The 12,394-nt window shown below is 36.7% G+C and overlaps 4 protein-coding genes across 4 annotated transcripts; 3 read left to right on the forward strand and 1 right to left on the reverse strand.

The window, feature by feature from the left end:
* Positions 1 to 584: 584 nt before the first annotated feature.
* On the forward strand, positions 585 to 6,798 carry GCK72_014937 (uncharacterized protein; the record flags this gene model as incomplete). Its single annotated transcript, XM_053730546.1, has 11 exons — positions 585 to 680; positions 725 to 1,012; positions 1,062 to 1,316; positions 1,373 to 1,489; positions 5,554 to 5,769; positions 5,816 to 5,935; positions 5,981 to 6,194; positions 6,255 to 6,325; positions 6,422 to 6,538; positions 6,588 to 6,673; positions 6,720 to 6,798. 11 exons carry the CDS (start codon positions 585 to 587, stop codon positions 6,796 to 6,798), a joined length of 1,659 nt encoding a protein of 552 aa, XP_053585318.1.
* A 905-nt stretch (positions 6,799 to 7,703) lies between these two features.
* Positions 7,704 to 8,794, reverse strand: GCK72_014938 (uncharacterized protein; the record flags this gene model as incomplete). The annotated part of the gene is made up of 3 exons (XM_053730547.1): positions 7,704 to 7,842; positions 7,892 to 8,662; positions 8,718 to 8,794. 3 exons carry the CDS (start codon positions 8,792 to 8,794, stop codon positions 7,704 to 7,706), a joined length of 987 nt encoding a protein of 328 aa, XP_053585319.1.
* Positions 8,795 to 10,426: 1,632 nt separating this feature from the next.
* Positions 10,427 to 10,952, forward strand: GCK72_014939 (uncharacterized protein; the record flags this gene model as incomplete). The annotated part of the gene is made up of 3 exons (XM_003108692.1): positions 10,427 to 10,463; positions 10,533 to 10,680; positions 10,727 to 10,952. The coding sequence occupies 3 exons, from the start codon at positions 10,427 to 10,429 to the stop codon at positions 10,950 to 10,952; spliced, it is 411 nt and encodes a 136-aa protein (XP_003108740.1).
* Positions 10,953 to 11,172: 220 nt separating this feature from the next.
* GCK72_014940 (uncharacterized protein) lies at positions 11,173 to 12,019 on the forward strand (the record flags this gene model as incomplete). The annotated part of the gene is made up of 4 exons (XM_003108580.2): positions 11,173 to 11,287; positions 11,510 to 11,626; positions 11,675 to 11,766; positions 11,894 to 12,019. 4 exons carry the CDS (start codon positions 11,173 to 11,175, stop codon positions 12,017 to 12,019), a joined length of 450 nt encoding a protein of 149 aa, XP_003108628.1.
* Positions 12,020 to 12,394: the final 375 nt, after the last annotated feature.

Here is a 12,394-nt window from a genome sequence, read left to right on the forward strand (position 1 = left end):
ATGGAACGTATAGATTGAACGTAGAACTTCATTTTTGTAGTTATTAACCTTTTTGTACGGACACTTCCTAGAGAGTTACAGTAATTTAAAGTGGATAGCACAAAAATCTCACTATTCTGCACTGAAATAGGGCGATTTGAGAAATAAATTACTTTGTCGAGATGTAACTGTAAGTTCGTACAAAAAAGTCAACTACAAAAGTGGAGTTCTATTCTTGGTCTGTTCAATCCATAAAAATTTATTTTGTAGGACAGTTAGTTTTACCATGACGCACTATCAAAGTTGGGAATTTTCAACTAAAAAAGGCTAAATATGATATTTTTTGGCCGGCACTGAATATGAGTAATTAATTATTGAAATAATTATCCGAACAAACGATTTTTTGTTCTGTTGGCATTCACTAGCTCTGTATACAACAGTCAATGTATATTTTGCAACTAACCTATGTTTTCTAGTCGTAGACTGTGTTTTTGTGAGTGAAAAATCCAAAGAATCATTACCGAATAAATCGGGTTGTCGCTCGTTTGATCCCCCTTTTTGTTCGGTTTCACACCACTCTCTCACAGTTTTTTTGTTATTCAGATATGACGCGATCTTCAACTTTACTCTTACTTGCTGCATTGTTATCTGCCATTTTGTATTTTTATCACAATCGAATTCCAGTTTTAAGAAGTTTACCAGTGAGTCTTTTCTGATGGAGTTTCTTCTACAGTTGTCCTTTCAGTTAATCAGTTCCAGTACCTCATCTGAAATTTATTATAAATGGAGGGAATGTATGTCAGAAGAGATGGAATATCTGATGTCATCTGATGATAATACTTTCTGGAATCAACTGGAAAATCCAGTACAAAAGTGTGAGATGTTGAATGATTTGAGGACGATAGTTATGGAACCATTCAATAATTTGGATGAAACCAAATATTCGATTCTTCCAATTTGTGGGAATACAGTCATGAGTGTGGTTACGCTGGGAGTTGGACAAGATGTGAATGCCGAGCAAGAAATGAAAAAAGTAAGGTTTTACAAGTTTCATTCATCTCCCGAATACTGAAAAATTTTAGCGAATTGGCAACTATTCTGTCCAATTCTACGGGGCTGACCCGATTGTAGAAGGGAACGATGAACTCTTTTCAAAAGTTGGAACATTTTTCCCGTTTGCAGTTGGAAACTCATCTAGGATGGGAACGGCTTCTGTTCTATTGGATGGTAATTTGAATTTTTTTCTCAAAAAATCCGGTTTTCTAGGAGTGTATGTTGAGAAACGAGTAATTCATGTTGAATTCGTGCAGTTTCTGAAAGGGATTATTGGAAAAACGGTGAGTTTTCTTCTTTTTGAGATTCTGATTTTAGATTAAAACTGTTTTTTTTTCAGTTCTATGACAATATCTGGGTAGACGGAGAGTACGCAGAATATGAGTTGTTTGAGTACTTTTACAACGGAGGACAGCTGGATCGAGAGGGGATTACTGTTTGTCAGTTTAATATGGAGGTAGCCAAATTCATTATCTGATATCAGCTGAATATTTATTTTCAGATGCATTTACCAGATGCGATACGAAAAAATCAATTTAAAAATTTCATCACAAGAATTTACGAAGACCAGAGATATGCGTTTTTCCGTCCGATTCGAGGAAACCATATCCGATTGTTTTTTGTCAATTTTAGAGATCCGATTTGTGCGAAAAAGTTTATTAGCGAGAATAGTTATTGAAAAATTTTATGTGTTTGTTGATTTATTTTTAAAAAAGTAGTATTGAAAACTTGAAAAATAGAACGAGTCAGAAAAAACTAATAAAGGGAAACCACAGAAGAATACAAAGTAACTGTCGTTCATGACTCAAAAATATACAATACATATATTGCATTTTAAACGAAAATTTCCTCCCTGGTTTGTAATTTTGCGCCTAGAGTTGGTTATGTTGGTTTACTGCACTGGTTCCATTTTTTGTCAAAGTCAGAATCCATTTGTAGACTGTTTCGTTAGTGTTTAGACAAAAACTATCGTAACAAGTGAATGGCTAGTAATATTCTTTGCTTTATCCTTGACACAAATGCTCATGATCGATTTTGATCTCTGCAGATTTAACTTTTTAGACCTTACTGCAATATGATTATGTTTATAGTATTATACAGTACCGATCATAAGGTGATAAACTTTGGCCACTTTCAGTTGAAAAGGTCCAACTTTGAGAGTGTGTCATGGTAATATGGATTGTCCCATCTAGTAGATTTTTAATGGATCGTACAGATCAAAAGTAGAACTTCATTTTTGTAGTTGACAACTTTTTTGTACGGACATTCCCTAAAAAGTTATGATTATTTTAAGACGACAGCTCACCCGGTACTGTAACTGTAAAATAAGTCTTGAGGATCAAAGTTTCTAGAAACTGTGGCATCCCAACTTTAACAGTGTTTCCATGAGATCAGCTCAGCGGATGCAGAGTGTGCACCATGATGTCTTAACCATACCATAGTTTGTGCTTCTGTGTGCATAGTCTGTTTGATGAATGTCTAGATTCAAGAGATCAGAGAGCGAAAATTCAGGAAATGAACATCTCTTTTTTCTGAAAAGTATATTTCTGTAAGCATCATCAGTGGAAAACTATATTTTCATGTATCGATAAGAAAGCCGCATTTTACAGATTGACCGAGTCTGAAGAGATTATAACCGATATTCAGCTAGAAAAAGAAAACAGCGATTATGGCAACATCTGTATTCTCACTAATTTTCCTGAATCATAAGAATTTATGATGACCTCACTTTTACCAGCATCTGACGCTCAGTAAAGGGATTATTCAGATCATTCAAAAATGTATTTTAATAAATATTTTACCTTATTCACGAACGGTGAAAAATATATTTTTTAACATGTTTTTCTCCCATTTTTCTACTATGCTCCCCCCTTTGACAGTTTTTCTACATAACATGTCGAAAAATGTAAAAATAGGGAAAAGCGCTGTTAGACGAACGCTAAACTGAGATTTGTAAAAAAATAGTTTTTCGGCGCTCGTGAATAAGGAAACAGTGTATTAAAATACACTTTTACATGACCTGAATAACACCATTACGGACCGCAATTCAAATGATCGGCTAGAAAATCACTGTGGGCACACAGTATTTCGAACCATGAAACTTCTATACCGGAAAGCGGATAACCATGCAGTTCTATACGTATCGAAAACTCAAAAGCTCGACCCTCACCGACACAGATTTTGCACGCAAAAAAATAAAACATGAAACATGAAAACTTGCAAACGGAAAGCTGCTCAAATAGACCAGAAGAGGAGAAGTGCACGCCCATTTTTGTTTTACTAAACTCTTGCTGAAATCTTCTTTTCCAAACACAACTTTCCATTTTATATAGAATTTGATACCTTGCCTCGTATCGTTCCAGAAATTTCTTTCAATTCAAAGTCTTCAAAGGGCGGTCATTGTTCTGTGAAGTAAGTGTTTTCGTTTGCTTTATATACAAAAGACTATGAGACTGAAAAAAGAATATTTATCAAGTGAAATATGTAAAATATTGAAAAAGAGGAAGATGGTGAATACTCGGATGGTCGAGACTAGTTTTCCTCTCGGGTATCCATGACAATGTCTGATCTTCCGCACTTCACATTTCATAGAGTCTAGTACATTTTCCCAATTTTTCGTATTTTGTCTCGGAGGTCTACCCCTTTTCCGAGAAAGAAGAAACTTCAGTTTAGTTCTTTTTTCTTTTCCCACTCACGACACGTTTCCGCTGTACAATCTTCAACTTTCATTTTTGCACCCAACCTGGAATCATCTTCAGTCACTTTAATATAACTGTGTTCGTTTTCCTTTTACATTCTAAGATAAAAGTATCATTTCCTAGTCTGAGCAAACAAAACTTTGAATTGAAATTTATCAATATTTGTTGAAGTTCATCGCTTTTTAACGATGTATGCCACTCTTAAAACTGAACACTTTTCGACTCAAATCACTCTCGTTTGTTTCTGATTTTGAGGAAAAAGTAAAGCAGGTCGAACTGTCTTTTTTGCAATTTTTTCTAATGCGGCGAATTTGCAAAATTTTGCAAGAAAAAGAGAAAAGGGGGTCGGAGAGTTTCGGTGTTCTCCGTCGCGAAACTATATTGCTTTTCTCTCTTTTCGTGGCAGATGATAACTTTTGAAAATCTATATTTCCGTTTGCAAAATATATTTGGTTGGAATATTATCGTCAGAATTGTGGGGAAACAAGCAAAACTCCTTCCCCTCAAGCAGTTCTCACAGCTATACAACTTTTGAGAACACTGAATGCACTACCTAGGAAACTGATCAGCTAACAGTTATTAGCAGGAAATTCCCCCTCTCTCTCAATCTATCAATCACGAGCCACACCTCAGTATCATATTCTAACAAGAAAGCCAAAGAGCAGAATCCTTTGTCATAGTTTTGAAAACCTTTAGTTATCTTTTCTTAAACGCTTTTTTGTTATGATAATTATAGTTTGTATATTCCAGCTGGATTTTCGCGGCTACACCGCGATTTTTTTACTAAATGCACCAACTAGGAAACTGACCAGCTCAAAAAAATTCGTATAGATTCAAATTTTCAATCTCGAAAATACAAAACTCAATAAAACAAACTACGATATTCTCCGTCTTCTCTATCCTATTATTTGCTCTCTTTTTCCCTTTTTCGGTCATCAATTGTCTCTATCACTTTTCCTTTTCAACCGTTTTTCCTGTTATCACGGTTTCTTTTCTCCTACTTCTTCCGTACAGATTAATAGAACAGTGAAATAAGCCTTTCTCTTGTGATTTTCGATTTTCAAATTATGGTGTAAATTAATGTTTTCTTGTACTTACTTCAATAGCCAAGTTGAGAAAACTAGAAAAATTCAGACTGGAGGTCATTCGGTTGAGAAAACTCCATAGTTCAAAGAAAATGTGATACAAAACTTTGAAGAATTTGAAAACTTGAGAAATGGAGTTTCAAATAAGTCATTATTGGAAATAATTAATCCTATTAGGCACATTGTCTTCAGGTATACAGAAAAACTAACAGTGTCGTGTGGTCTCGAAACTTTTGTCTCTGCATGAAACTGCATTTTCCCACAAACGAAAGTTCGGAAACGAATAGTTTGATTCCTCTTTTTTCTTTCTCCCTCCAACAACTAGTCCTTTTTCAAGCATATAGCATTGACTTTTTTCTGTTTAACGGACGATCATATCTTAGCTTAAATCTGCCCGCAATTTTTGTTTCCGTAGAGTGCTTAGCATTGATGTCCAAATTAGAGAACACTGAAACCGGCATCTACCTTTCCGGTTTTTGGCATGTTTCCGTTCGTCTTCGGGATATTTCACTCTTGAACGGCAAACTGAAGAAGGTGTCTGTCGCACTGAAAATGAATTCTAGATCTTATTTTTCTAAGTTCAAGAATACGGAAGTGTTTCGTGAGAACTATGAAACCTTTTCGTACTGTAATCTCATTAAATTATTTGCCTCCCGGGTTAGTTTTTTATTCACCTTGCTATAAGTTCGAGCAATAATCGTATCTTCTGGTAACATTCCTAATCTCAATTATTTCAGAGGCTCTTGACGATGATGCGTCGGGGCGGTGCTGCCACATTCTTCGCCGTTCTATCCGTATCACTTCTCTTATACATCAGTTACAGTAGTCTGAATACCAGTACAACATCGTTCCGACTACGAGACTCAGCAGTTGATAAAGTTGCAAAGAACTATAGTGCATGGCATGATTGTTTGAAGAAAAACATATCGATTTATGATGGGAACCCGGACGGGGTGAGTCCTTTTTTGGTTTTTTGGACTCAAGTGTTACATGTTTCAGCTCTGGGGAAATCTGTGGAGAGGAATCAAGCTGTGTGAAGTTATTCCAGAAATGAAGGGACTTTTTATTGGAGATTACCCAAATTCTGATGAGACAAAAAGGCACATTGTACCAAAAATGGTAAGTTGCAAATGGAAAACTTCGTAATTGTTTTATAATTTCCAGCAACTACCAAGTGTTATTGTCACTCTTGGAATCGGTCATGACACTGGTGCTGAGGAGAAACTTATCAAGGGTCTCCCACATGGCTCCGAGTTCTTCGGTGCTGATCCGATGCATGAGATCAACGAAAACCTTTACACAAAACTTCCTGGCAAATATTTTCCATTTGCAGTCGCAGATGCCGCCGGACTCGCAGAAGCGAATGTTCTTATCAACAGTAAGTAATTCTCCTCTGTTCCTCCTTCTCCAGATTCTCGAATTCCAGATGTTTTTTCAGCCTCGTATACCACGAAAACTGTTGTTACTCTTGATATTATCTATTTCTTGAAGAATTTGGTAAAAAGAACTGTAAGTTGAATACAATCTTCAAGCTTCAAACAGCACCGACTAAGTTTTAATTTTTTTGGCCAATTAAAGATTCTTAGGTTATCGATGCTATTTCAGTTCATCGACAATATTTGGATTGACGGAGAAGGTGCAGAGTATGGATTGTTTGATCATTTCTTCAATGATGGGAAGTTTGATGAAAACGGAATCACTTTCTGTCAATTCAACATTGAGGTATCTCGCAATTGAAATAAAGTATGATGACATTTTAATTTAATTTTAGATTCACAAGCCAGACAATCTCCAGAAGAAACTCTTCCACGACTTCATTTTCCAGTTGCTGAAAGACAGAAGATATGCCATTTACAGGTAAGTATAAGTTGATTTTCGAATCTATAAGCAAGAATATTTCCAGACCAGTCCAAGGACACCACATGCGATTGTTCATGGTCAACTTCGCAAATGAGGAATGCGTTTATAAGTACATTCTATAGGTTTTATTTTCAATTCATATGGGTTTCACGATCTCTTCGTGCATATTATACTGTTGTTTCTTGTTTTTTGGTGGTTTCGATGCGAATTTTTCCTCTTTTCATTTTGATAACTTTAAATTTCTTTGTAAAATAACCGGCGAGTTTCAGGGTTGGAAGTTGAGAAAGATACAAGATGTTGACATTCTAAAAATCATGAAAATGAACAACAGGATTCAATTTTCCTAGATAAATTGAATTTATTATGTATTTCTTTTTTTCAAAAAATTGTATAAACAAAAAGAAAAACTGTCTTATAAAAATTTCAAATTTGTGCGTGAAAATGTGTTAACGTGGCTTGTATGGCCTGTGCTCGAGCCAGTCAGATATTGTCTCTTAAATGCTAACTTGACCTCTCCTGCTTCAGAACATGCGAGGCGATACTCAAAAAATCATCAGACTTGCAAGATTCCGGGCCGGCCCGCCGGCCCGGCCCGGATTTGAATTTTTGAACTTTTTCCACTACAATTTTTTGTCGAAAAATTTATTTTCTGAACATTTTTCTTATTTTTCCTCAAGTATATTTTTCAACAACCTTCGAAACCTACAAAAAGTTGTTCTTAAGAAATATTTTTCAAAAAATAATCGGGAAATTTTCTAAAAAAAAATTTGAATTTTTTCAGGACTGAACTTCCGGGCCGACCGGGCCGGACCGGGCCGCGGACCGGGCCTTAGAAATTTTACTTCCGGCCCGGCCCGGCCCGGCCCGTTGCAAGTCTGAAAATCATAGTAGTCCAAAGATGATCAATATGGGGTTCATTTCGATGCGCGCAGTGTCAGGAATACAATTATCATAACCATTTCCGACTGAAACAGATTTATTGATAACATTAAAACAGGTGTGCAGTAAAAACAGACAATTATTAGTATTAATTAGTGTTTCCCTTTGAATCCGGCCAGACACCAAATTGAACTATGCCTACGTGTCGATAATAATCAAACGAAGCGACGACACCATCATTCCGAGTAATAAGTAGATGACCAAAAGTTGGATATTCAATATTTGATCTGAAAATCACAATTATTTGCCTTCCAGCGGAGTGCCTTCCCAACTTACCTATATGTTCTTTTTCCTGCCATCCGAGTGTAAGTCAACCCATCAAGATCTCTAAGTACGTCTTCCAAATTAAAGTCCCAAACACGTAATCTGAGATACTTGAGTCGTCGGAACCCATCAATAGCCCAGTGTTGGAGGATCCGTTTGAGTCCAGTGCCAGTTAAACGATTACCCATTAAAACTAGCTCCACACAGTCCATGTCAAGTAGATCATCGAGAGTAATCGATAATTTCGAGCCTACAATCAGTGAGTCAATTGATTTCAGGTGTTTTGCAATTGGAAAGTTGTGAGAAAATCCCTCGATTCTCAATACTTTTGCAGGGTGATTTTCCAAAATAAAATGAGATTCTTTTTCACTTAATTGATGATATATGACGAGTTCATAATCATTCTCTTGTCTCTCCTTGAGTATATCCAGAAGTCTCATTGTACCCCGGGTTACTATAATTGTAGTCACATTTTTAATGCCAAATAGATCTGATAGATACTCCATTATTGATTGCATTCTTTTTACTTTATCGTCCCAATAAGTGTTCCAGCCATGGTGTTTCCTCGAACGATCGATGGGTACTAGGTGACCATCGATCTTTACCCATTCAGCAGTTTCAGACGTTCCTGCTACGACTTCAACCTCATGGTAATTGCCGTCCGGTGTCGCAAGTTGTACCCTTAAATCTATCCCGTCCATTTTAAGTCTGAGGGTATCTGATTTATCTCGGAAGGTTTTGACAAGATGGTACATTTTACGGGAGCATAATGAGATGGGGATTCTGAAAACTTGGAAGAATTGGATTGGATAAGGAAGGGAGAAAATTTTTAACTTACACTGTCTCAACATCAATTATTCTGAGAATCTTCATCAAAACGAGGATTGGGAGTTTGAGAATCGGAAGAGCTGACATCTGGAAATATCAGGATGGATAGGATTAGAAGAAATTGAACAGCGGGTGAGAAGACAGCGCAATAAACAGAGGAGTTCACAGACTACCGTGTATATCGTCTCACACTCTCACTTTCTTTTGATTGTGCTTATTTTTCTCATGAGATCCCTAAGAATCTAGGTTTACAAGGTATCAGATTTCACCTCTGAAATTCTGAGATTGAGAAGTTTAAAATGAGCCCACACATTGCCCATATTCTGACAACTTTGATTTTTCAGTCGTGGGCGTCGCGGTTTTTTACAGCATTGTCGAAATGAGTACAGGCGTGAGGTGGGGCTCATTTCAAATTGATTGATGTTAAAAAAAAGTTGAATCTGATGGGAGCTTTCTATTTTCGGTAGTCTGATTGTGAGGGATACGGTTTATTGAATTATGCTAGCGCCAATCGTGAGGAGACTCGTGGGGCGAGGAGTTTTTGGAGGAAAATTTGAAAATAAAGGTTTATTTCCGGGTTTTCATCCAGAATCGTGATTACTCTGGTTGAGGATATTGATCCAGTCGAGATTCTAGATGGACTTGAAAATCAATTGGCGAGAGAGGATACGAAAAAAAAAACGCTGATGTTCTAACATAAACGAGCAGGATAGACGACTTACACGAATATTCATTGATTCTGCACAGAGATGTGTCTGTCCCTTCGCGCATAGGTTGCCTTCTGGCAAAGACAATATTGAACAATTGAATTATCTCATCTGTGGCCCGTCAGAAAATTCCATATAAGACAGGCCAAATTTGAAAATTTTATTTTTTGCCCAACGAAGTCAAATATTTTTGAAATTTTGAGCAATATTCTCAGAAAATGCAAATCTGAAATAGCTTGAAGGTTTATCGGAAGTTCTTGACCGATTTCCACAGTTGTTCAAGATATTAGAAGACGATTGTGTTTCCTCCAGAAAAATATTGAAATGGATTGAACAAAAAGTATTTGGGGCATTTTTTGAATTTACGTGACTTTTTGTTCGTTATTCAGAATCCATTTCAACATTTTTTCTGGTGGTGTGAGTTGGTTTTCTAAATGATTCTGGCCGTCAGATGCTAATAGTAAGATAAAGGTGAGGATCAGAGCTGTGCGGAATTCCTTCCTTCGACTTCCTTCTTCCTTCATCCGGGCCTTTTTTAACTTCCTTCTTCCTTCTTCCTTCTCCCTTTTCAAAAATTTTACTTCTGCACAGCTCTAGTGAGGATCATAAATTTCAGATGATTTCAGAAGTCATTTATTGTGAAATGTATTTACGAGTTGATTCTTTCTGTATTTTAGAGAAAACTGAAAGTTTAAAGTTTCGTAAGGCTTTTCTAGACTGTGAAGCAAAATTTTTGTCAAGAATTGCAATTTTTATTCTCTATTTCGCAAATGAGGAATGTGTTCATAACTACATTACCTAGATGCCAAGTGTTTTTTTTCTGTTGTTATTTGTTTACGTAATAATTCGATTTAATAATAAAAACATAAAATAAACATGTTTCGAGAAGTTTTCCCTAGAGTATACTTGTTAATCATCTTTTTTGTCTGTAAACATATCAATTAATACAAAATCGATTGTGCTCATTCATTCACTGATAAGAAAAATGTACACACTATTTCAGTTATACACAATGAACTTCTCAGTTCTATTCGTCTTTTTCGTTGGAGGTAAGTTGTTTCGTTTTATTATTTTTATGAAGTTTTTGGTTTTTGAAAGTCATAGCTGTTGAATTTCAGCCTCTCTTCTGTCAATTGTGGCACCGGCTGTCCCGACAGCTTCCATTTCTGCTCACGTCTTAGACATTTCCGGCGGACATCCAGCTGCTGGAATCCAGATTTTGGCTTTTATTCAACAGAATGATGCATGGACTAAGATTGGAGCCGAGTGAGTGGAAATAAATATTTCATTGAAAATCAATTCTTGTTTTCAGGTTCACACAAGATAATGGACGAGTCGATTGGGTCTCCCCTGACTTTGCCCTGATTGCTGGTACCTATCGTCTCGTCTACTTGACTCAACCATTCTACAAAAACAAGGGAATCGACAGTTTCTATCCATACGTAGAAGTTGTCTTCCAGATTAATGACCCAACTCAACATTATCATGTTCCATTGACACTGAGCCCATGGGGTTATTCGACATACCGTGGATCTTAATCTAGTTATTTTCTTTTCACCCTGTCATCTAGATGTTTCTTCCTATAAAACCGATCACTATATACAAGTTATAACACAATTGAATCGGTAGAGAGACATCGTTACTTTTCTCTTCTTTTTTTCATATCGGAGAATGAAGAATTCTTCTGGATGATGAGATCCGGTATCCGAATCGTGGGAGAGTATAAAAGAGAAGTTTTACCAGGGGTCCGAGTGTACAATGCGTCGTCTTCTACCTTTTCTACTGCTTCCACTGGTATTATGCCAGATTACTCCAGTCCCAAAAATGGATATTACTCCGATTCCGATTGATAAGACGGATCCGAATGTCAAAGGTTTGTATCGAGGAGGAGAACGGCATCGTGCCACTCCCTCGTCAGTTAGCTAGAATCGTTTGACGAATGATTTTGCATTATGATGATAGCAAATTGATTGCTACTACCCCATCAATCACCAAAGTAATGTGGTCAAGAACTTTAGAACATAGATCACACGAATTCTATAGGTCACGTTTGATCTATTTGATCTATTGATCTGAAGAGAAATGTTTATTCCAGAATTTCAACGAATCGACTCTAACAAGGATGGACAACTCACGTTCACCGAGTTCTTATTGTCAGACCGCCCGTTTCTAGAGCATCAATCGAGGCGATTCCATGGATTTGATGGGAATGGTAAGTGGAACATTGAAAATGGAAGGTCCCGAATTTCTGTATTTTTAGGTGATGGTGTCGTAACTAAGAAAGAGTTCGAGGATTACTTCAAGAAGCTTGAGAAACATAAGAGAAGAAGTGACATGTTCTTCAATAAATTTGTGAGTTCTGTTGCGAGCCCGATGCTGACGTTTCACGTTTGATAAGGGCAAGGCACCTCAAATCATGAGAGAAAATTCTCAAAACTTTAACTATTTCTGCACCGTTCAAATGTTTCATTACTTTCAGAACCGCGACCGCCGTGATCCCTTTCAGGCGTCATTCTTTGATTCGTTCCCGAAGAATCCGCAAGGTGAAGAGGGTTCTCGTGAACTCTCCGGACCCCTTCATAACCCATCAATGGTCCTTCTTTGAATTCTTTTATTGATTGAATCAATTCCTTTTCTGTTAGTGAAATGTCAAAAACTTATAAACTGATCCCCCTTTTTCTGTCAGATCTGTTGTCTATTTCTGTGTTTCTTCGATTGGAACTCACGAACAAACAAAACCGTAATAAAGTGTTTCTAATATTGTATTCGGGTCTTCATAGTTTCGAAATGATCGTAGATCATCACAAATTCAGCAAACGAATCACTAACAAATACCAATGTACTATTTGCATCAAATGAGAGAAAAAATATATTTCTTTTTTGCGCGGGTCAACCCGAATCGTCATGTATCTATTGTCTCTCCCTTCTCCTGCGACATCTTCTCGATTTCTTTCTCTTTTTTTCATTTTATTTTCATTCT

This window comes from Caenorhabditis remanei, chromosome IV, assembly GCF_010183535.1.
Source record: "Caenorhabditis remanei strain PX506 chromosome IV, whole genome shotgun sequence".
NCBI lineage: Eukaryota > Metazoa > Nematoda > Chromadorea > Rhabditida > Rhabditidae > Caenorhabditis > Caenorhabditis remanei.